Source organism: Chenopodium album, chromosome 1, assembly GCF_948465745.1.
Source record: "Chenopodium album chromosome 1, dcCheAlbu1.1, whole genome shotgun sequence".
NCBI lineage: Eukaryota > Viridiplantae > Streptophyta > Magnoliopsida > Caryophyllales > Amaranthaceae > Chenopodium > Chenopodium album.
This window is the reverse complement of record NC_137834.1, coordinates 60,416,361-60,441,512: the sequence shown is the minus strand read 5'-3', so window position 1 is coordinate 60,441,512 and position 25,152 is coordinate 60,416,361. Positions and strand designations below refer to the sequence as shown.

The 25,152-nt window shown below is 35.0% G+C and overlaps 1 protein-coding gene across 1 annotated transcript; it reads right to left on the bottom strand.

Moving 5' to 3' along the window:
• Positions 1-17,456: 17,456 nt before the first annotated feature.
• LOC145592838 (uncharacterized) lies at positions 17,457-18,717 on the bottom strand. Its single transcript, XM_081649379.1, has 2 exons — positions 18,415-18,717; positions 17,457-18,002 (listed from the first exon to the last, which is right to left on the bottom strand). Exons 1-2 carry the CDS (start codon positions 18,439-18,441, stop codon positions 17,541-17,543), a joined length of 489 nt encoding a protein of 162 aa, XP_081505505.1. The 5' UTR covers positions 18,442-18,717; the 3' UTR covers positions 17,457-17,540.
• Between the last annotated feature and the right edge of the window lie 6,435 nt (positions 18,718-25,152).

The following is a 25,152-nucleotide window of genomic DNA, read 5'->3' as shown; positions in this document are numbered from 1 at the left end:
GCTAATTGAATTAGGAATGAAAAAAACCTTCTAGAAGAATCTAGAAGACTAAAATCATTTCTAATTGCATTAGGAATGATAAATCCATATTAGGCCCTCCCCTAGATCATTGGGCCGCATATGAGGCTCAAATCAAGCCCAGTTCAGTAAATTGGCAATAACTTTCTCAATATTCATCGGAATTGGGTTTATAATATATCGTTGGAAAGCTCTTTTCAAGCCCCATCCAACTACACTACTATTTGACCCATATCATGGACCAACCAAACTAGATGGGCTGTTTTTTAAAATAAGTTTTCAAAAACAAAAAGAAGAGAAAGGAAATTAAAACTTTCCGCAACACTAGACTTTCCACACTTTCACTTCATTCGATTATGATTCAACGCGAAAGGTTCTCATCACTGGGTTTGGTTTTGGGGTGACACAAATGGGTGTCTACAGAAGCCCCCACTTTGACAGAGTTTGGAGAAACGCAAGTTCCGAAAACAAAAGTCAAAGTATCAATAGGGACGGAGAATGATTCAGAACGTTCTGCGATTCTAAATCAATCTTGTAATGCTGATACCTGTAAACTAGCGTTAGTTAAACAGATAAAAGAGTTAAGAAACGCGTATCTTGCACCGTTGAGCATACGTCTCTGAAAGTAACCAAATTGCTGCTGCTTTACTGTTGTTTTGATGACCTCCTGCTAAGAGAATACCATCCCGCTTGAAAACCGCTACGCTTGTAACTGCTTCTAATATTGAAGATTGCTTCGCTTGAAACGCCCCTCTTCCGCTTTGATAATATTCCACGTCCAAGGGAATACCATCGAAGTTTGCTTCGCTTGAAACAATCCTCTTCCGCTTTGATAACATTCCACGTCTAAGGGAATACTATCAAAGATAACTTCGCTTGAAATCACCTTCAGTTGTTTGTGACAACTCTCCACAACCTAGGGAATGTCATCTTGCTGTTTCGATGTTCACTCGTCTCTGAACAAGGAGCTTCTGTTTTTTTTTTGGTATGTCCGTGCGTCTCTGAACAATAGAGCTTGATAATAGGATGCCCACCCGTCTCTGAGCAAAAGAGCTTGAAAGAAATGTCCACGCGTCTCTGAACAATAGAGCTTGAAAGAAATGTCCACGCGTCTCTGAACAAAAGAGCTTGGAAGAAATGTCCACGCGTCTCTGAACAATTGAGCTTGAAAGAAATGTCCACGCGTCTCTGAACAAAAGAGCTTGGAAGAAATGTCCACGCGTCTCTGAACAATAGAGCTTGAAAGAAATGTCCACGCGTCTCTGAACAAAAGAGCTTGGAAGAAATGTCCACGCGTCTCTGAACAATAGAGCTTGAAAGAAATGTCCACGCGTCTCTGAACAAAAGAGCTTCGATGATAATATTCCGAAGAAAAATTTCCGAAGACCAACGCTAGCCGATCTCTAAAGCTCGCTTGAACTTTGCTTTCGTTATGCCAGTACGTCGGCGGTTTGCTGCTTGTGAACCATTATGTCTGTGATAAGCCAACGCTTAGGCGCTTTAAGCTAAGTGAGACGATCTTTCGTCAGGTCGATCACTTATTTCGACTATAATCAAACCGACTACTTAATCATGTCAAATTTCTTATAGGGGCTAACTAACGCACCAAGGAACCCAAAATTGTTGTATGAGGTCGAAATCACCTTTCTGAGAGGCTTCAAGCTATGTCGCTGCTGAAATATCTCTGGCGCCAAGAATTGACTCTGTCGCCAGACGTTGAGATCTAGCGCCAAGCGCTGAAATCTATGTCCAGACGCTAGATGTTGTCGTCTGGCCCTGGAGTAGGGTCTTCCCTATTCTGCTGCACCTGTATTTATTTTTAACTATAGAACTTTGCTAATCTCTTTAATTATCTTAGGGTTGACCTAAGGTTTAGCGTCGCTTGACTCATTGATTTGACATGACTCAAGGTATAAACTTGACTCTCTGTGACTGACTCGAGGTTGACTCGACTCGAAGTGAAATGACACGTGTGACTCATGACCCGTGTGTGCATAGTGTTGATTCAATGTGACTCAAAAATGCAAAAAAGCAAAAATTTTCCGTCATTTTTGTGGAGGGTACCGACTTTCTCCCGAAAAAGAAAGACGCGAAAAAAAGAATCGAAGGTTTTGAAGGTGAATGTTGAATGAGCTTAGTCAAATGTTGTTTCTCACAGTACAAGGATTGTAACATCTTAGACTATCCTAGTTGACTCGATAATAAAAGTATTTAGGTAACTTAGACACGGAGCCTAAGCACTTCATACTTCGATGTGCAATGATGATTATGAGTGATGAGTGATGTTGATATGACAAGGCATGCTTCAACGTTGTGTTAAGATTCCATGACAAAGGGTTCCTAAGGGAAGGTATATTTGGTCATGTATATGTGATGTGTGTGAAAGTGACACTAAGGTTAGGCCGCAAAAGCTAAGTGTGTGGAAAGATATTATTTTTAGAAGAGTCAAATGACGGTGACTCTTAGGCTAGGTAAGCTAATGATGTAGGGATCAAGCCCCCAAGTCTAGCTCTACATGGATAGGGATGGGCATAGGAGATCCCTTGATATGATCATGGTGTAAGTGTGTGAATGTGAATATGAATGCATTTTTATTACGGCTGCACCTCAATGTGAGGTTGCCTACGTCTCCGTTAGGAATCAGGCCGAACGTAGCTCTAGCCGAACCTCGCACAAGTATGTGTATACCTCAAAAAGGTCTTTTTAAGGGTTGTAACGTGGTTAGGCTAAAGGTTTGAAGAAGAAGGGGATAAAGGCTCAAGACCCTCGATAAGCCCCCAAGGTGTGCAACAAACCTTGCTTTCGAATCTTTGTATTTTTATGCTTGAGGCTTTCTACTCTTTTTTAACTTTTTCTTTTGCTTTAGCATTTATTTCATTTTTATAAGTGTAGGCAATCCCGATCATGCGGTCTATCACTCACTTGGCATTCATGTTTCTCAGGCACGGTACCGAGCATTCGATAAGAGACGCAATCTGAGACGTATTCATATCAAAGACATGTTCATGTCAAAGACATTGGAACACTTTCCCTTTTTTACACTTTTATTATTATTTTTTTTTTGCTTTTTTTTTTTTTTTGCTATTTTAATCTTTTGAAGTCACTCAAGCTTTTCATAAGTTGCACACCATCCCATCCCAAGGTTAGGTAGATATGGGTTGAAAAATGAAAGGTCTATCGTTAGACGAGGCTCAAAGTGGTTTATCAAAAAAAGGATTGCATATTTAAAGGGTGAAAGGTAGTATGATGTGGCTACAAAGGGTGCCTCAAATCATAAGTATACCTTGTGCTTAATTCGACATGGATTTTTTTTTTAATGCGATAATAATGAAATGATCATATGTAAGAGAATAAATGCTCATTTTATTAAAAAAAAAAAGGAAAAGAAAGAATCTACAAAATTAATCTAAGGGAAAGGAAAGATGCCTAAGCTAGACTTATTGGGGAAAGGATAAATAAAGAAAAAAGGAAAAAAGATGTCATGAAATCTCATCGTTGAAGCTTGCCTCTGTTGTTTGCTTTATCATCACTCGCTCTTCTTGTTAACTGGAGGTATGGGAAGCTTGTTATTATCAATCAAATGTTGGATAGCCTCCTTTAGCTTCCAACAGCTCTCAGTAGCATGACCCCTACCTTGATGGTACTTGCAGCGCACATTTGGATTTCAACTAGGCAATCTCCTCTCGAGCGGGGGATCTTGAAGAGGTCCAGTAGGAGTGATGAGTCCCTTGGCATGGAGTCGATTGAAAGCATTATCGTAGCTAATTCCAATAGGGGTAAAATCCCTTTTTTGTTGCTTTCTAAATCCTAAGATCTCATTAAGGTCGAAAGTACCAACACTTGTTCTAGAGTAGGTGTTTTCGGAAGGAGAAGGATAGTCGTTCTTCTTCCCTTTACAGCCACTGTTACTATCGAAACTAATCTTGGCCTTCTTGTCGCGCGGAGGAACATGAAGGAGATTTGAATCAATGAGATCTTGAACACGATCTTTGAGGGCGAAACACTTTTCAGTAGTGTGACCGCGACCTTTATGGTATCAACAATAGGAATTTGGATCCCAATTGGGAAAACGTTTTTCAGATGGAGGATCTTGACTGGGACCAATGGAGTGAATATGACCTTGATCATGAAGACAGTCAAAAGCTTCATTGTAAGTCATTCCTATTGGTGTGTATTCTTCAATGGTCCGTTCTGCACGTGGCTTAGGAGCATTGAGTTCTTCATTAAACCCTTAGCGAGGATTTTGTTCGATGACCATCACCCGATTTGCTAACCCTTCTACCACGTTCAAGAGCATGGCAACGACATCTTGCAGTTTTCGGAAGTCCTTTTTTAGACTTGACGAGTCTTCCCTGGTATTATCTAAGAAAAGACTTTCATCATCCTTAATCATGGCCACTTCATCGAGAGAGGTTATATAAGTTGTCTCGATCATGGGCTCTCCTACAAGTGTGATAAGAAGTGATGGATCAAAGGATGTTTGATCATCTTCGATGGCTAGAATCTCGGAAGTTTCATTGTTATCGATCAGATCTTGAATAGCTTCTTTGAGTTTCCAACACTCCTCAGTGTCGTGACCCTTTACTTGGTGATATTTGCAGTGCTTATTGGGGTCCCACTTAGATGGCCTGGCTTCTGGAACTGGATCTTTGATAGGCCCTATGGGCATGACTAGTCTTTGTGGTGTAACTTCTCGAAAGCTGTTTTGTAACTCATACCAAGTGGAGTGAACACTCTTTTTGACCTTTGGATTCGCGATTTAGAGGCATTCGTGGCATGTACCTCATTAATGGGAGAGGAAGAAGAAGGATGGTCGTTCTTCTTTCCTCTCGCACTATTATCTTTCAGAAGGTCATCTTCAATGTCAATGCCTATATTATAGATAGCCTTGAAAGTATTCAAGTTGTGTTGGTACTTTAAGTGCCTTGAATACTTCCCTTGGAGGTTCTTGATAAAAAACCTCACATATTCTTTTTCGGTAGGAGCCTTGACCATATTAGCGGAAGTTTCCCTCCATTTATTGAAGAAAGACGTGAACCCTTCGTTTTCTTTTTGTTTTAACATCTTAAGTTGTCTATGGTCCGTCTCGTCTTGGATGTTGCACTTATATCTATCTATGAAAGCGTTTGTTATCGACTCCCAAGAGGAGGTTTTCTCTTTGTCAAGGGAAAAGATCCATTGCTGGCAAACGGTCTCAAGAGATAGAGAAAATATAGAGGGGAACACTTTCTTATCAATACCCTTAATACTCATTATGGTTTCAAAAGCTCTTAGATGAAAGTAAGGGTTATCTGTTGCCTTGAATTTAGGGATGTCAGTGGCGTTGAACTTATGCGGAAGAAGTTCCTTGTCCAGCGAGACCCCTTGTGAACTAATGCCCTGAAATTTATAGTCACTAGATAGCTTGCTCAAACTTTCTTGCATGAGGTTCATTTGTTGTTGCTTCACAGGGTCATCAATTTTGAGGGTTAAAGCCTTTAACACCTCAGTCACGTCATTCAATTGATTCCTAAGTTCATTGACCTCTTCTTGACTTGCCATTATCTTTTTAGCCTTCCTCTTTTGACGAATTGGTTTATCAAAAAGTGATACTTGAATAAAGAGGTTTTCCTTGATTAATCCCCCTTCTCTCCTCGACCAAGTACTGTGGAAAAGGAATTTGGGGATATTCATTGTTAATTATTTGACTCAAACTTTATTCAACATGCAATGGATGGAGGAAGTGAAGAAATATTGGAATAGAATGTGAAGAAAAATGATGTAGGTGGAGGGATATGAAGAATTAGGAATAGAATGTACCCCCAACTCAAGTGACGAAAAAAACCGACTCATGCATGAACCTAAGACATGGTCATGGTGATATGTGCTCAAAGCGTGTGCTAAGACTAGTGAGTGTAGGTGACATGTTAAGACTCGTGTCATGGCCATGTGGATAGACTATGTGACTAGACTGAATTAATGACTTAACAAGGTATTATTGACAGCGAAATTTAACCGAATTAATTAGCAAACTGGTAATTAGACATTAGGTGATGACTCGATCAATAATCCGAATCGTCGTCAAAACGACAGTACTGGCGTCGCACTGTGTAGTGTAGCGCCAAACGACAGAGCTGTCTCCAGGCGCCACACTCCACAGAGTGGCGCTACAGTTCAGATTTTGGCGCCAATGCTGGAGCTTCAATCTGAGACTGTTGTCGGTGTTATTGATCAACAAGGGTATGCCTAAAGTCGTACTAGGTCAATTCTGATTAAAATATTAGACTTTATTTACTCAAATTAATTAATTAGGCAAAGTTCTTTAAGTCATTAATTTATTAAATCTCAACACAAGTCAAACAAACGGTTAAGAAATCATAGTATATGCACAACAAATAATGCACAATTAGTCAAGTAGGCACAATATGATGCAATGAGTTTGCAACCTAACCATGGCTCTAGTTCTCTAAAGTTCGGGATATGGTTTAGTCGATAGAGGGTCTATGGTTAATTGTCCGGATGCACCGCGCAGAAGCCTAACCATGAAGGGTTGGCGCGAGTGGATGGGACACCGCGAGTTTTAGAAAAACTCGCTTCCATGGTTTGGTGAATTCAACATTATCGGATGTACCCTTTGTTGCTCAGAGCGTTCAATCAGGTAGATGGAGCATGAATTCCCAGAGGGTTATGTCCATATGTAGAACACATATGGGTTTCAGAAAAGTGAGAAAAAACCCAATCAGGAAATAGGATCAAGCAAACAATACGAAAAACTGGTCGAAATTAGAACGCATAACTGGTCGAAATTAGAACGCATATATCTGGCTCGGTATTGGAAGAATTTGGCGCCATCAAACAGAGGTTGGCGCCAGGATTTAGCTGTAGCGCCTGACGACAGAGCTGTCGTCTGGCGCTATAGTTAAATGTCTGGAACCAGCTTCTGTTCGCTGACTCTAATTCCTACATGCCTCAGCAACTTTCTGTGCTCGATAACATTTTCTAGTTTCGCGTAGTGTTATTTCGGTCCTAGTTGTGAAAGATATTTCTCAAATTTCCTACGTGTAAAATCCTATGTTTTTAACTAATTACGAATGGTATTTCCAATGAGATCTTTTTTATGCATATGACAATAATGTTAATCAAAATTACGCACATGAAATACTTAGAACGTTTCGAGTCTCATCCACTCATTCTAAATCATTGTCAAAACAAATTTCAGGAATTAAAATAGAAATCCTCCCCAGTGGAGTCGCCAAAAACTATAGGGAATATTTCAAGCGTTAATCCCCTATCTTGAACCCCACTGTGATCATACACTAAAGTATGGTGGCGTCCAAAGGGAAAGAAGATAGAGCAAAAGAGTCGCCAACAAGTTTTTTAAGGAACTTGTAAACCGTTCACGAGGTGAAGGTTACACCCCTTAACGATCCAAGAGATCGTCAACTCCATAAGGTCTTGAACCAAATAGGGTTCGGGGATGAAGGTACAAATCCAACCTAAAAGACATTGAACCTGCCTTAATAATAGGCCTCTACTTTATTCTGATCGTATTCATGTGCGCTTTCTGACTAACATGCAATCAATAGGATTACCCTAAACCTGTTTATCTATGTTGGTTGAATATTAATGCACAAATAAACTATTATTGGTGATCACTCGAATTATAATCATATTAACCATAACAAGATTATTAATTATCTTATTAAGCGTGATTACAAATATGAATTCCCTTTAAACATGCATAAAAGGCATGATCAAGCAATAACAATAAAAATATATATCAAGCAACATAATATATAATCATCATAATAATAATAATAATCATATCCATAATCACGAATCATAAAAATAATCATAATCAAAACAAGTATAAAAATAATCATGAATCATGTTAAAGCATAATAATAGCAAGATCGTGGGCATGATACTAACAAGATTAATAACAAACCCTAGCATGTCACTAAACATAAAAATCATATATTTAGCCCTAACATGATACTAACATGCATATTAGGAAAGAAAATAAAAGGTATCATAACAATCATATTTGATATTAAATTTACCCTAGACATGATACTAGGAATCATAATAACAACCTAAGCATGAACTCTATATCATAACATCAATAAAAACCATTAAAGTACTTACTTTGATGCCTCGTACCTCTTTCTAATAACAAAATACACGCGTTAGTAACTTCAAGGAAAATATAATAAATCAAACAATTAAATTAAATAATTGAAAGAGAGATTTGGGACCAAACCCTCAGAAATTAAACGTTTCACGTCTAGGGCGAAGGCAACTTCGAACAATGCTAGGTGTATCTAGTGCTAATGAATGCGGAATCTTTATATTTGAGAGAAGGCTAGTTTAGAAAAGAGAGAGAGAGAGAGAGTAATCAAGAAAATCTTGATGACAGTTGGTAGATTGTAGATGAGAATAGGTTGTAGATGATTGTAGGTTGTAGATGATTGTTGATGAATTAAAACGGAGTTTTTTCGACGTTATTTATAAAGAAAATTAGCCAAAAAGATAAAATATCAAAATAGAATTCTGGCGCAAATAAAATTGAATTAGCGCCAACGCTGGCTGTTGGCGCCAGACGCCAACATTAGCGCCAGGTGCCAAGCGTAGCGCCAGGCGCTACATCTGGCGTTTGGCGCTGATTCAGAAATTCACGCGTTTTCTTAAAATCAGATCGAAATTGCCGTACAGGAGGATCGTATTTTCCTCAGAAATGCTCTTTGATTTTAATGAAAACTCTGAAAAGTCAACAAAAGTCAATTTATCAATTCAATGCTAATTGAATTAGGAATGAAAAGAACCTTCTAGAAGAATATAGAAGACTAAAACCATTTCTAATTGCATTAGGAATGATAAATCCATATTAGGCCCTCCCCTAGATCATTGGGCCGCATATGAGGCACAAACCGGGCCCAGTTCAGTAAATTGGCCATAACTTCCTCAATATTCATTGGAATTGGGCTTATAATATATCATTGGAAAGCTCTTTTCAAACCCCATCCAACTACACTACTATTATACCCATATAATGGACCAACCAAACTGGATTGGCTGTTTTCTTAAAATAAGTTTTCAAAAACAGAAAGAAGAGAAAAGAAATTAAAACTTTCCGCAACACTAGACTTTCCACACTTTCACTTCATTCGATTATGATTCGACGCGAAAGGTACTCATCACTGGGTTTGGTTTTGGGGAGACACAAATGGGTGTCTACAATTATAATATTAATTCCGACTCTATAACAAAAAATATATGAATGAAATACGAAACTCAATCCAAAACTGACACCTCCGTCCCACTATTTCGGCCATATATTTTATTCTACAAAATATTTTAACCTGATTCTAATTGGGTTGGAAATTATACTTTGAGATATTTCCAAAGACATATTATATGCCTTATTTCGACTTCTGGATCAAAAGTTATGATAAAAACAAAATCCGCAAAAACTGTTAACCGTCGAGTTTTATTTCGATTCGAATTCGGATTCTTTTCTATTCCTTCGACCCTCTTTTTCTGTATAAATAGAGGTCATATATATCACCCCTTTTTCAAGCATCAACAATCATCTAATTCTATTCTCTTCACGAGTCTTATTAGACACACTTAGCCAAGCTCGAGTTACCTTCGCCCTCGACGTAAAAGGTTGATAATTTCTGAGGGTTTGGTCCTAAATCCCTATTTTAATTATTTAAATTAATTGTTTGATTTAATATTTTCCTTGAAGTTACTAACGTGCGTATTGTTTTGATAGAAAGAGATACGAGGCAACAAAGTAAGTTGTTTTTATTGCTCTATATCTTTAGAAAGCATGTTTATATTATTTTAATTCCTAGTATCATGTTAGGATGTTATTATTGCTTTTTAGTATCATGTTTAGGTTGCTTCTTATTTTATTCTATCATGTTAGGGATAATGCTTTGATCTTTATTGTTTAGTGACATGCTAGGATTTGTTATTAATCATGTTAGTATCATGCCTAGGATCTTGCTAATATTATTATGCTTTGATGATATTGAGATGATTATGATGATTGATGTTATTATGTTGCTTGTTATTATTGTTATTGCTTGATCACGCTCTTTCTTGCAGGTTTAAAGGGAATTTGTACTTGAAATCGCGCTTAGTAAGATAATTAATAATTTTATTTAGGCTATTGTGATTTTAATTCAAGTGATCGCCAATAATAGATTTGTTTGTGCATTAATAATCAACCAACATAGATTAAACAGGTTTAGGATTAATATATTAATTGTATGTTAGTCAGAAAGAGCACATGAGAAGAATAAAGTAAATGCCTATTTTTAGGACAAGTTCAATCTCTTTTAGGTTGGATTTGTTCCTTCATCCCCGAATATCCAGTCATGGTTCAGGACCACTATGGAGTTAGTGATCTCTGGGATCGTGAAAGGGTGTAACCTTCACCCTGGGTGAACGATTTACAAGTTCCTAAAACTTGTTAGCGACTATTTTGCTCCAGCTTCCTTCCCTTTGGATGCCACCATACTTAAGTGTATGATCACAATGGGGCTCAAGTTTAGGATGCTTAAATTATTCCCTACACCTACTCATCCTCCTATCCCTCAACCCCCTATCCAAATTCAATCTCCCTCTCCTAAGTCAAGTCTAGAAATAAAAATGGAAAATTTTGTTAATGCTCAAAGTAAGAAAACCAATGACTTAGAGGAGAGTATCAAGCAAGTACAAGTCCACAATAAGATGCTAGATCAAATAACTCAACTAGTTAATGCTCTTAAAAGTAACAAGTCTAGCACCTCTTTGCCAAGTCAAGCCATTGATCTTACGGAACATTGTAATGCAATCATGACTAGATGTAGAATTAGCATAGATGAAATTTCACCAATGAGCTTAACATCGCCTTTAAACAATTCTTTAGTAATGATATTGTTTGTACCAGTCAATTGTTCTTTGAGAAATCAAAAAGATCTCGTAATAGTAGACAAGCGCAAGTAACCAGGCTGCGCGCGGATGCGCGCATCTCTGGCTCTTGCGCTGGTCGTGGTCACGCAACTGCAGGAGTTGCGCGAGCCACCTGCTCGTGCAATTTTTTTTATGAGAAGTTTTTTTTGTATGTTTGTGTCTTCTTTTTTTTTAACATTTTTTTTTATGATACCCTTCTAATGCAACTCAAAATTACGAAGTGACAACTTCGCAATTAGGAACCTAACCAAACTAATAAAAAAGCTATCCTAAACACGTCGCATATATTCATATAATCACATAGGTGTAGGGAATATTTCAAGCCATCCCACACTTGAGCCCCACTGTGATTATACACTTAAGCATGGTGGTGTCCAAAGGGAAGGAAGCTAGAGTAAAAGAGTCGCTAAAAAGTTTTAGGAACTTGTAACCCGTTCACGGGGTGAAGGTTACACCCCTTAACGATCCAGGAGATCGTTAACTCCTATAGGTCTGGAACCATGACTGAAAGTTCAAGGATGAAGGTACAAATCCAACCTAAAAGAGATTGAACTAGCCCTAAAATAGGCCTCTACTTTATTCTTCTCATATTCATGTGTGCTTTCTGACTAACATGCAATCAATAGATTAACCTAAACTTGTTTATCTATGTTGGTAGAATATTAATGCACAAACAAATATATTATTGGCGATCACTTGAATTATAATCATATTATCCTAAACAAGATTGTTAATTATCTTATTAATCGTGATTATAAGTACAAATTCTCTTTAAACATTCATAAAAGGTGTGATCAAGCAATAACAATAATAATATATCAAGCAACATAATAATCATAACAAGATCCTAGGCTTGATACTAACAAGATTAATAACAAACCCTAGCATGTCACTAAACATTAAAGATCAAAGCTTTAGCCCTAACATGATACTAACATGATATTAGTAAAGAAATAGGAAGCATCAAAATAATCATACTTGATATTAGAAATCAACCTAAACATGATACTAGGAAGCAATAAAGACATCCTAACATGATACTAGGAACCAATAATATAATCTAAGCATAATTTCTATATCAAAAGATCAATAAAACAATTAAAGTACTTACTTCGATGCCTCGTACCTCTTTTTAATAACAAAATATACGCGTTAGTAACTTCAAGGAAAATATTAAATAAACGATTAAATAAAATAATAATTGAAATATAGATTTGGGACCAAACCCTCATAAATATCAAACCTTTCACGTCTAGGGCAAAGGCAACTTTGAACTAGGCTAGGTGTGTCTAGAACTAATGTATGAGGAATTTTGTAAAAGGGAAGGTTTAGAAAAAGAATAGAGAAGGAAAGAAAGCTTCTAGCTTTTAGATAGAGAATAGAGAGAGATGATGATTGTGAATGATTAAAAACGGGAAGATACGACCCCTATTTGTAGAAAAAATAGCACAGAAACGATAGAAAAGAGTTTGAGTCCCATTTGAAATAAAAGATCGCCTGTCACCAACAACAGGAGTCAGCTCTTGACGACAAGATCGTCACCAGGCGGCAAGAATAGTCGCCAGGCGACAGACCTGTTGTTTGGCGCTGGGACAGCTTTTTTGCAGATTTTGTTTTTATCATAACTTTTGATCCCGAAGTCCAAATAAGTTGTATAATATGTCGTTGGAAAGCTATTGAAATCTTATTTCCAACCCAATAAGAATCATATTAAAATCTTATGTAGATAAAAATATATGTTCGAAACAGTGGAAGGGTGTCAGTTTTGGATAGAGTTTCGTATTCCATTCATATCTTTTTCGTTATAGCTCAAAATTAATATTATAATATATCATTGGAAAGATAATTTCAAGATCTATCCAACCATATAAGATTTGGATAAATATTATTAGGCACAAAAATAATATCTGACTGTCTTTGAACATCTTTAAATTCGAATAGAATTAGGATTTAAAAAAAAGGAAAGTTTTATTCAATTTCAAACTCTTTGATTTTATCTTTTCAAAAAGGATAATTAAGATGTTTTAGAAACTCATAGAAGCTTCTAATAAATCCTAATTAGTTTAGGAATAAGATTAAACCTTTGGACCCTCCACATGATCAATGGGTCGTAGGTAAAATCCGGTTTGAGCCCAGTTTAGTATTTTGGCCATAACTTCCTCATTATTCATCGGAATTGGGCTTATAATATATCGTTGGAAAGAAATTTTCTAGCCCCATCGAAATACACCATTATTGGACCTATATTATGAACCAAAATAAACTAGAATGCAAGTTTTTCATAAATAGGGTAAGAAACAAAATATTTTCAAAAACAAAAAGAAGAGATATTTTAATAATACATCCTCATCACTAGAAATTTCACACTTTCGCTTTGTTCGATAATCAATGACATGAAAGGTATTCATCACTGGGTTTGGTCTTGGGGAGACACAATTGGGTGTCTACAATAAGCATACCAGAAGCCAAGAATCACATAATGTCTTTCTAAGGTCAAAAGCTTAGGTGTCCAAAGGTACCATATCTTGAGTAACGATGCACAAATCAATCACTTAACGTGTTGACTCATGACATAGCCCTCCCAATACTTTGTTGGAGATATGGGTGGGATGATTGTTATTGATTTTGGATAGAATCCTAGTGTTGGCAACCCCTAGTCAATGAGCCAATCCCCAAAGGTTATAGTGTGATATGATTATGCATGATGCAATATTGCTTGTTTTGCTTTTAATTTTGTGAAAAAGGAAGATATCATGCGTTCAAGTCTCACTCTCTAACTAGAGATCATCCAAGTTAATTCCCGTCACAACCCATAGGCAACCTAGTGTTGGAAACCTTAGACCATAACTAAAAATTAATCTTGTGACTGATATGTCCATTTTGTATAGTGTTTTACCCCCGTCCCTTGGTCGTAATTAGTAGTGTTTTTGGCTCTTTAGAGCCACTTTTATTACTAATTGGTGTTTTCTAGTGTTTTTGTAGTTTTGGTTGAGTTTTGTAGGGAATTGTTGTTGGGGTTTGGTAAGTCCAACTTACCGCGGAAACAACCCCGACCCAAAGAACCACTCGCAATTAATAAAACCATAAAGCATAACAAATAAACATAAAAGGATAAAATCGGAATTTACCTTTGAAGCGTGCTTCGCCCGACCAAATGGGCTCTTACTTGAAAGCTTAGCCCCGCTCACACGAGAACCTCCAACGAAAGTCCACCCGCAAAAACTACTAGCCACTTCTAGGTCTGTTACCTCAAGGTTAGCGAGGTCCGACCAAAACCCAACTATTATATGAGTTTAAGAGTTTTTGCTAATGCAATGCTCTATTGAATTCATACTCAAGCAAAGAATTCTCAAGCCATGCTTTGGCTATTTATAAGGAAAGATAGCTTGTGAATTCCACTCATCTTTCAATGTAGGACTTTTACACAAAAAGATCCCACATGGAAAGATTGATGAATTCAATCCTAAGTTAAATAAACAAAGGAAAAAGTAACAAGTGTCACATGGTTAGGTGAGGACCACTTTCCCACTTGGTCCCCAAGGCATTTCACATGCAATGTGAACTAACCATGTGTCACCCAACCTTGAACCCCAAGTTGGGTTCGGTTGGGCCATTTTATTTTGGCCCGTGTCCATGACCCATCCCCTCGGGTCCACGACTGAAATCCCCCGTATTTTTAAATATTTTATAAATGAAAATTTATTTTATTTATAATATTTATTTGTTATTTTTCATAATTTAATTTCAAAAGTTTCAAATTATTAATCTGGGTCGAAAATTATTTGAACAAATTATTTTATGCACCTTTATTCTACAATTTATGTCCAATCACACAAGCCTAACCCATTTGTTTACTTAATCGACCCATTATTTTTATGAGGCCCAAACTTTATTTTTACCCTACAATAATTCTCTCCTATAAATACCCCATGAATCTCCAAAAATTTCCCACACAAAAAGGTTAGTCTTATTTTCATCCTCTTTTGTTTCATTATTTTGCTTAATGTTAATTTAATTGTTTTGGGTTTTGATTTTAGTATAAAGATTATATTTTTAGTATCAAATTATATTTTAATGGTATAAAGATTATAAATTTCAGATTATATTTATGTTATAAATTTCATATTTTATGAATTATAAACCTAGGGTTTCAATTTATTGAAAATCATGATTTTAGGGTTTTTATGAACAATTGATTTAGGGTTTTTGTAGTAATGATGTTTTGAAATTTTTGGTGATTATAACAACTGATTAGTTTAACTTAATTCCAGATTATTTTGAACACATAGATTCGTGTTTTAATTTTTAGATTTTCGTTCGTTAATATTAATCCCGTTTTAATCCCGATCAGATTCTGAACTCATCCGATTTTGATGAAAAAGTAGTGTTTTCCATGTGGAAACAACGTTTTAAGAAAGACTCACTACCTTTAATAGTGAGCACCACCCTCTCGTGGCCAAATTCAGCCTCTAAATATGATTTTCGGACAGTTTTTTATTTTAACGAAGTTTTTTTTTATACTTAAAATATTATCCTTGAGTTTGATTAATAAAATTAATTATGTTTAAAGTTAATTAAGCATAAATATATGTTTTTATTGAATTTTTAAGTGTTGGAAATAGTTTCTAAGTACTACTTTTGATGTTTTATAAAGAGGGTTTAATCACCCATTAAAAAGGGAGATTTTAAGGGGTTTTTATATTATTTTTAAATTTTTATTAGACTTTGAACTTGCTGTAATGTCATGTATAAGAGTGTATTTTAAGATTTTTATGAAGAAAATTTAAAGAACTATATCTAAGCCTTTAATTTTAACTAAAGGGAAGGTTTTAAAGTGTTGTTTGATTTGGATTTTGAAGGTTTTAAAGTAAGTTAGTATTGCTGTAAATTTGATTGATTGGGTATTGATTAAGATGTTATTATTTGGCTTAGGAGAGGAGTTTATTGAAGGTGATCTATAGTTAGTAAAGTGGCATACCAATTCGTTTGCTCAAGGTACGTACGAGTTACGAAACCTTTCTTTTAGGTGCATGTTTAAGGACGGATCGAGAACTTAGTATCACGTATAGGATTGACTGGGTTAAATTGTTTGGTTATACATTGTGAATTTCAAATGATGTGCACTATTTTATAATGCAAGTATTATTTGTGCTCTAATTATGCAAGGTGCGTTTAGAGGCAAAGGTATGTGATTGGTAAAAAGATTAATTTATTACTCATTCATGATTATGCAAAAAGGAAGAGTAAATGAAGGATTTAAGTCTTATAAGACGAGGTTAAGGTTTTGGGGTGCCTTATGCACTCAAGGTGTTTATACACCGAGGTAGTAAAGGATTAAATAATAAGTGTTGTTTGTCACTAATAAATCAAGAATTGAAATTGGAAACTTGTCTTGTTTGATTAAATTGTGTTTAGAATGTTTGTATTGTTATGTATATGAGTCATCACCAAGTCTAAACCTGTAAATCACGTAAAGTGCAAGATGGATGAGCAATAAAACTCTGGATTGGTGCACTTCTGGAGTAATGACAATCAGAGGTTGGGGTACATGGGGTATTAGCCGTGTACTTTTCTCGAGGCCGTCTGATCTACGAGTCTCTTATTTCAAATATTTTTCAAAACTAGGAGTTAGGTGAGATCTCATACTAACTACGGTCACGGAGTCGCGCCCGTGGTCGTTGGATGTTTATTGATGTTTCCGAAAGGAGGCATGGGGTTTTTCTTTTATTGATGTTCCAAATGGAGCATGGCACTACAAGAGAAAGGGTAATTAGCGATGGCCAAAGTAGTCGCAAATCCGTCGCAAAAATGGATTTGCGACGGATTTGCGACTACTTTGGTTCGTTGCCAAAAACCTCGTCGCAAATCCTTTTTTGCGACTAATTTTTGCACAGTCGCAAATTTAGCGACGGATTTGCAACGCCTTTGCAACTACCATTTAGCGACTAACTTTCAAATTTTAGCAACTAAATTATTGTCCGTCGTAAAACATTTGCGAAGGATTAGCAACTACTTAGACCAATGTTGTAAGACTACTTTTGCGACGGATTAGCGACTACAAGACCAAACTTTTGCGACTACGAGACTAAACTTTTGCGACTACGGAGACTAGTTTAATTGCGATGGATTTGCGACTACTGAGACTAATGTTTTTTGCGATGGATTAGCAACTACTTACGAAACAAATTTTTGCGACTACAAACTAATTATTTGTGACAGATTAGCGACTACTGAGACTAATGATTTTGCAACTAACCAATCAGTCTCTAAACCAAATTTGCAATCGCTAAATATTTGCGACTGACGATCAATATTTGAGACCATAATTTAGCGACAACCAATATCAATCACAAAAAAAAGGTACCCACGCATAAATTCAAATAACCAAAATGTTAATTTTATTCAAATATCCAAAATATCAATCAATTTTGTATCAGTGTATTAAAAAACAATATTTAACTCATAAGACTAATTGTTCCAAAAGTTAGCTCCCATATAAAAAAAAGCTACTTCAAACAAGAATTAATGACAATGTAAAAGACCAGTTGTTCATAAAATTACCACCAAGAAAATAAAAATCACTTAGTTGTATCACGAAAGCGGGTGACTGCAGGCGTAGGAGGCTTATAAGGACGGTAAACTTGTTTTACAAGTGATGCCATTTCCTGCAATGTTTTTTGCATAGTTAATTTTTCCTTCTTCCATGTAGCTTTTTCGATCTCATGATTTTCGACGAATTCCTTAGCACATTTTAAGCTCTCTGCCGCTATTTTTTGGCTTTCTTCTACCTTGTTATGGTTTTCTTCCGCCATCTTCTTTAGTTCATCAACTTGAGAACTTAATTGAGAAATCATGGAAGGAGTGGAAGATGATGCAGTAGATTGAGAAGTAGGATCACTCTTGTAATACATTTGTGAAGCACTCCCTAAACCATAGACTTTTCCTTTCTTTTGCCCACCTACAACCTCCAAATAGACTTTGTCGGGGTTTATCTCAATTCCTTTGTTCTTATATTCCTCAAGTTTTTCCATATATTCTCCCTGCATTAAGATATGTATTAGTTACTATGATCTCAAATGTTAAAACTTAAAAAGACTAAAAACATCAAAAAAAAAAAAAAAAAAAAAAAAAAAAAAAAAAGAAGTTAAAATAAAAAATGCAACACTTATGGCAAAATTATTTATGTAAGCAGTTATTAGTAAAAATTTCGGCAGAGTCTCCTTTGTAAATTGAAGAATCCCCTCCTATAGGGTATGGCTTCAAAATAAACCTGTCTCAATTCACATTGTGACATACCACATTAATCATATGATTAATGCCGGCAAATCATTCTCATCCTCCAACTCAATCACACAAACAAATAAACAATCTATAATATCTCCAAACATTAACTACCATATATTTTTTTTTTTTTTTTTGTAATCTTAGCAAAATATAGAAGTATACTCATACCATGACTTTTTTAGACTTGTCACCCATCAATTCAACTTCATCATTGCCCACACAAACAGAATGAGTGCTCTCATAAACTTCAGTTGGTAAAATTTCATCCTTTTTCTTTGCCTTGTATTAGAAGAAGTTGTTAGCACTAAAAAAAATACAACAAAATTTTCTACTTGCTTCAATCTTATATAAAATCATAAGTTTGCTGCTAAAATCATACACTTACCATTTTTTTAACCACTTGAGGAGTAGATATGCTACCTTGGCGATGGCCAGGGTCAAACTTCTCTAATTTTTGGCCAGATAACCGATTATCTCTTGCTTGGTTAGAACGTTTCAGAAAATCAGGATGCTTATGCTTATTTATGAATTCAGCTCGAACAGTTTCAGGCCATGGGCTAACATGTTCGAGGAATCGGATACCTCTATCCCAGACAGTTTTTAGACTTTCTGTGATGACTCAGCAACCGTGGGTTGTGAACAATAGGAAGAGGCGTAAACCAGCAGTAGCAAACCAATGCAAGGCAAAGGAGCCAGACAGTCAGCCAAACAAACAGACAGACCAATGCAACCAGAAAGAGACCAGTTGGGAGATAGAAGACAAGCTACTTAAGGAAGTCACAGGGGTTAAGAGAAAGAGTCAACCTTGAAATTTTGGAGGGAAAAAAAAAAAAAGAAAAGTAGATTAGCAAAAGAACTAGAAGACAAACATCATTAAGAGATTACTTCTAACTTGTTTTGTATATATAAAGAATAGGGGAGGAAAGGAAGAGTATGTCTTTTGAATATTGAAATTGTGAAAGTGAGATTGACAGCCTCAAGTTGTTAGGGAGAGTGATAACCTTAAGTTATTTTTGGTAGAGAGTGATAGGCTAAAGCTATCAGCTAATTGTGTTCTTGTAATTTTCAATTGTTAATGAAAAGTAATCTTTTGCTTGCTGCCCCCTTGAGTGTGTGTTGTGTGCGTGAGTAAGTTCAATTCATAACGCCTTCTCTTATAGCTTGTAACTCAGCGGAAGCAGCCCTTACAGTCTTGATTTTCATGGAGTAGCATAATGTGAATTATATGCTATTACCTTTAAGTTATCACAGGTTGGTATATCTTTGTATTGTTCATAAATTGAAAACAGTTCCAACAATTCATGTCAAAACAATATGCATGCTACAAACACATCAAGTTTATATTACAAAATATATACAAGTTAACAAACAGTCAAGCATGAAGCTTTTCATATTCCTCTGTTGTAAACAACCCACTTAGCATATAATATATTATCAAAGCAATATTCACCTTAATTAAATCTATAATTCCATTCAAAAGAATCTATAGAGAAAAATGAATTACCTGGATCGTCACAAGGACTCTTGCTGATGGTATCATCATGATACATGGTGTAGCAAATTTAGCTATAATTTCCTGATAATACATAGAAAATAACCAAAATTGCAATGTACTCAAGATAAATTGAAAAAAGATGACAATTAAGAAGAAATTGAAAATAACCAAAATTACAATGTACTCAAGATAAATTTTCAAGTTCTTCACTTTTTCCTAGATGCATCACTCCATACTCCATGCTAAATTAAATTAAACTAAAATACACTAAATTAAATCAAAACACTATAAATCAAACAAAATCTAAGATTTGAACTAGAAATTATGCAAAAGAACCCTAAATTTGGAATTTAAATAGGAAAGTTTAAAGAAGCTCATACCAACAACACCAATCAAAACACTTCAGATTATCTTAACGATAGTAGCACAAAGAACAACATATACAAGGACTCTAACTCCTTAAATAGGTTCTGCCAGAGACTTATAAAATAATGATTTATCATACATAATTCAATTTTTGTATTCTTTTATCAGATTTCTAGAATAAGATTTCTAAAAACAAGCAAAAATCCACTATAACTCACCTAAAGAGCATTTTAATTCCCAGTTTAATTCCGAGCATTTTAATTCCCACAATTTCAGATAGAATTGATAATAACATATTAGCTAAAATATTCATAAACATACCAATCAGATGATGGGAATTTAAATTAAAAATCCGAATTTTAAAAAACTTGGAACAAAATTAGTGTCAAATGGAAGGAAAAATTAATTCGCAGAAAATGGAAGGAAAAATTAATTTGCAGAATTAAGGAATGGAAATAGTTGTGTTCGCAGTTTTTAAAAATTTCTGCGAATTTTAAAAAATAATTCGCATAAAACAAAAAAAAATAAAGAACGAAACTTAAATGGAATGATAGGAAGAGCAGGCGGTTGCCCAGCGTGACAACGACGACGTAACGTCACTAACGAGTGACTTGTTCTGGTGGAGCGACTGTGAGAGCGAGAGAGTGAAGCCGCGAGCAACCGTCTGGAGTTGTGATGGTGAGAGTTTCGCTGGATTAGAGCGTCGGAAGCACCGTCGACGGCGGCAGAGATTTGAGATCGACGAACTTCAGTATTTGGTTAGAGATTGCGAGAGCGAGGAAGCTGTAGCCGCTCAATCGGAATCGGATTCCGGCGTCAAAGAGCTTTGGATGAGTGATTTCGTTAACGCGACGGAAGGTGATGACGTGGTGGCTGATGAAGAGGTTTGGATGAGTGATTTCGGCACCGCCGATGAAGATAGTGGTGGTATTTGCGGCCGGAGGTGAAAAGATAGTGATAGGCGGTTTGAGGAAATGAAAATAAGGTTTGGGTTTTCCTCTTTGCCGAGTTTTTAGATTTTTATTTATTTTTTATTTTTTTTGAACCTGACTTTGAAAATAGATATTTTTTTATTTAACTAAAAAAAGGAGAGACCACTTTTGTAAATAAATTGTCTCTCTTTTATTTATTTATTTAATTAAAAAAAGGAGAGACCACTTCTCCTAAATAAATGGTCTCTCTTTTTTAATTTATTTAATTAAAAAGAAGGAGAGACCACTTATTTAAAATAGATGGTCTTTGGTACATTTTCATATCTCTAAGATTATACATAAGAGACCATTTATTTGAAATAGTTGGTCTCTTAAATCCAAGAGACCAAACATTTATTTAAATGATCTCTTACTTAAGGTCTCTTTGAGCATTTTTGTAGTAGTGTTCTTTGCTCTGTTTTATACATTTTACTCACACAACTGTAGTCTATTTAAAAGCCTAAATTCTGAGCAATAAATTGGTTCCCAAATGCCCATTCCTTCCATTTCAATAAAGCTTCAACCAATACCAGCCACTAAAGTATGGAAGATAACAACTAGGAATGCTGATAACAATGTGACATATTTTGATTCATGACCCCACATAAAAAAACAGTATGCTAGTAAGGGTTGTTTTCCTTGAAGTTTTGAGAAAGAGGTGAGAACACTGATGAATCTCTAAGCTTAATTGTAACTCTAATGTGAAGACAGTATGTAAGAAAAAAAAAACAAAAAACAATAAAAGGGAAAACAGCAGCATTAATCTTCAGTTAAATAATTACACTAGGAAATAAAAAGGAAAACAGCAGCATTAATCTTCAGTTGAATAATTACACTAGGAAAGTACATAACAAAGTTTTTTACTTCAAAAACAGAAAGTGGGAAAGCAAGACCAAAACTGCAAGAGTACGGGGTAATAATGCTGCAGGCCTGCAGTGAATATGTACAATAAATCTATACCGATGTTTGCTACTTTATCCCACAAACGATACGTTGATTTTTATTATTTTTGGTAAGAAAGAGAGCCAACGTGTACATGGATACATACATGTGCATATACATTAATAAAAATATAATAATTTTTTTTTTGAAAACACAGAGTAAAAATTCCTAAACTAAACAAGATAATTCGACCAAACTTTCAAGAATAAATCCACTTAATTCGACCAAACTTTCAAGAATAAATCCACTTAATTCGACCAAAATTTCAAGAATAATTCTCGAATCTGTGAAATTATCAGATTAAAACCAATTTGCAATTCAATCAATTATCAGATTAATATCAATTCGCAATTGAAAAAAATTAAAATAAAAAATTGGACAAAAAAATCAAAGATAAACCTTAAATTCGCAATTGACATAATGCAGTAAGAGAAAGATTGAATGGAAGGTAGGAAGAAGAAGAACGCGTACTAACCTAGGTGAAGTGGTGGTGGTGCAACAGCAGTAGAGGAAGATGACGGTGATGGCTGGCTTGCTTTGAGGTTCTAAACTTTTTTTTTTTTTGTTGAGGAAGAGTATGATACTCTTGTTTTTTACAGTGAATACTGATGTTCTTGTTATTTTGGCGGCAATAACTTGTTTTTTTTTATTATTTTGGAGGAATAAGGGTTTTTTTTATTATACTAAGGGTTTTTTTTTATTATACTAAGGGTTTTTTTTTATTATTTCTTTTTAATAAATATTAAAAATAATAGTAGCGACTACCGTGTTAGTCGCAAATTATTATAACAGCGTCGCAGATTAGCAACCTCATAGCAACTATTATAAATTCGGTTGCAAATTTTACGACTACTCGTTTTTTTCTGTCGCAAAAATATTTTTTGCAACTGATTATTATTGTAGTTGCAAAAATCAGTTGCTAATTAACGACCGCATAGCAACTACTGCAAATTAGGTTGCAAAATTTGCGACTACTCGTCTTATTCAGTAGCTAAAATTATTTTTGCAACTAATTATTATGGTAGTCGCAAAAATCAGTTGCTAATTCACCTTTTTCTTGTAGTGTGGGTTGGACAACCTTGTCTATTGCGTAATCCAATGAATAAAAATAATGATTTACCTATTATTAATTAATGGAGTCTTAGTAATATAAATAGTTGAGTCGTGTGTTGAGTCTATAATTTAATGATGCATGATGATTGATTATTAGTAGCATGTTATGGATTTCTTAATTTATTTTGCAGCTTGTATGTACTCAGCTTTGCTGATTGCGTGCTTTGTGTGTCTTTCTTTGGTCATGGCCTTCGCCTTTCAATGACCCTGTGACGATCCAATTTTTACACTTGTAATATTGGGGAGCAGATTAACCACAGGTTCTTACATACGCAGCACTCGCATCAGGGTTGTGGGATTTTGAGTGGAGAGTTAGTTATTGTTCGCAGTTTGTTTTCTTTTGCAAGTTTGAATTTATTTAAACTCGGTTTTATTTTTATACTATTTCTTCTAGTTTGGATTTTGAATAAGGACCTTAATGGTTCCAGCTTGTATCATTTAATTTGGTTTTGGTTATTGGTTTTGAAACTTATTTATAACTGAGTTAGTTTTTCCGCTGCTATTTTCTGATAAAGCTTTAACGTTTGAACACGTGGCGGTAGCACGCCAGTAATTCTCTTGGATTTTCTTCAGGGTATTTACAGGTTTTAAGAGAGAATTATTGGGGTGTTACAAAGTGGTATCAGAGCCAGGTTCGATTTAATTACCACTAAAGTTACTTTAAAAGTTTTTGGGCGCCTAACGTTTTAAATCTTATGATTCTGGATTTTATGACGTGATTTAAGTTTAAACTTTAATTTCAAAAAAATTATTTTATTTTAATTAAAATAATTCGGCAGTTTAAATAAAATATATGTATTTTTATAAATTACTATGTTATTAATTATTTTTGAAATTAGTTGAATCTGCGTACTTATTTTATTCTTTGAACCTTAGTATTATTTATTTTATTTTATGTGTGAGATTTGGGTAGTCTTAAGAAGGGCATATAAGACAGATGATTTCTTTCTATGTGCATTATAATTTAATTCTTGGTGCCATTTATTTTGAATGTAGTTATTATGCAAGTTATATTTAATTGTATATGTTTTATCATCATGCAAATTTGGGTGTTGTGATCACCTAGAATCATGTGTAAGGATTAAAGAATACAATATAGATTAATTTGTGATGATTTGTGCAATGTAATGTGTATGGATGGATGATCATTATATGAAGCATGTAATTATGTGACTATTTGGTTATGCTTATTTAATGATGTTATTTATTATTTATTTGGTGCTTTAGGTTATTGGTAAGATCTATATTTTTATTATTTGATATCTCCTTCAATTTTTACAACCAATGAGTGTTTATTTGAGAAACCTTATGATCAAATTAGGAATGTACTTGGAGAATTGATGGAAAGAGAATAGGGATACGATTCGTGGAAAGAGAATAGGGATACGATTCGTGAGACAATTGACTTTCGTTGGGAGAATTTGAAAACCAAGTTGGAGAGAAGAAAATTTTGAGGAGCCTATGGATTCATAAACATGGAAATATAAATCAGGCCTTTTGGGTTAATTAATGTATTAGCAATCATTATGGATTTAATGAATCGAGTATTTCCATGAGTACAATAATTCGATAAATATATGGCTTTATTAATGATATCTTGCTATACTTGAAGAGTGAGGAGAATTATAATAGACATTTGAGGATTTTGTGACATTTTAGGGACGACTTGTAATATGCTCAGTTTTCGAAGTGTGAATTTTTATTAATGAGAGTAAGTTTCATTTTGGGACAAAAAAATTCAAGTGGTGAGTAAGTGGTCTACACCTAACAATGTGACCGATATAAGGAGTTTATTGGGATTAGATGTTTAAAGAGGGTTGTGAAGGACTTTTGAGGATTGTTGTATATACCTTAATGAAAGAGAGTTAGTTTGAATGGGATGAGAAGTGTAAACAAGCCTTTTAACTCTTAAAGAACATTTAATCGTTGCACTTGTTTTAGTCTTGCCTAATGGGAGTGGTGGACTTGAAGTTTTTACTTAATGGATGTGTGTTGCAACAAAATGGAAAAATGATAATG

Coding starts and splice junctions, on each gene's coding strand:
- LOC145592838 (XM_081649379.1), bottom strand. CDS start 18,441: ATGGGTGACAAGTCTAAAAAAGTCATG. Junction 18,003..18,414: donor ACAAGTCTAAAAAAGTCATG/GTATGAGTATAC, acceptor ATCTTAATGCAG/GGAGAATATATGGAAAAACT.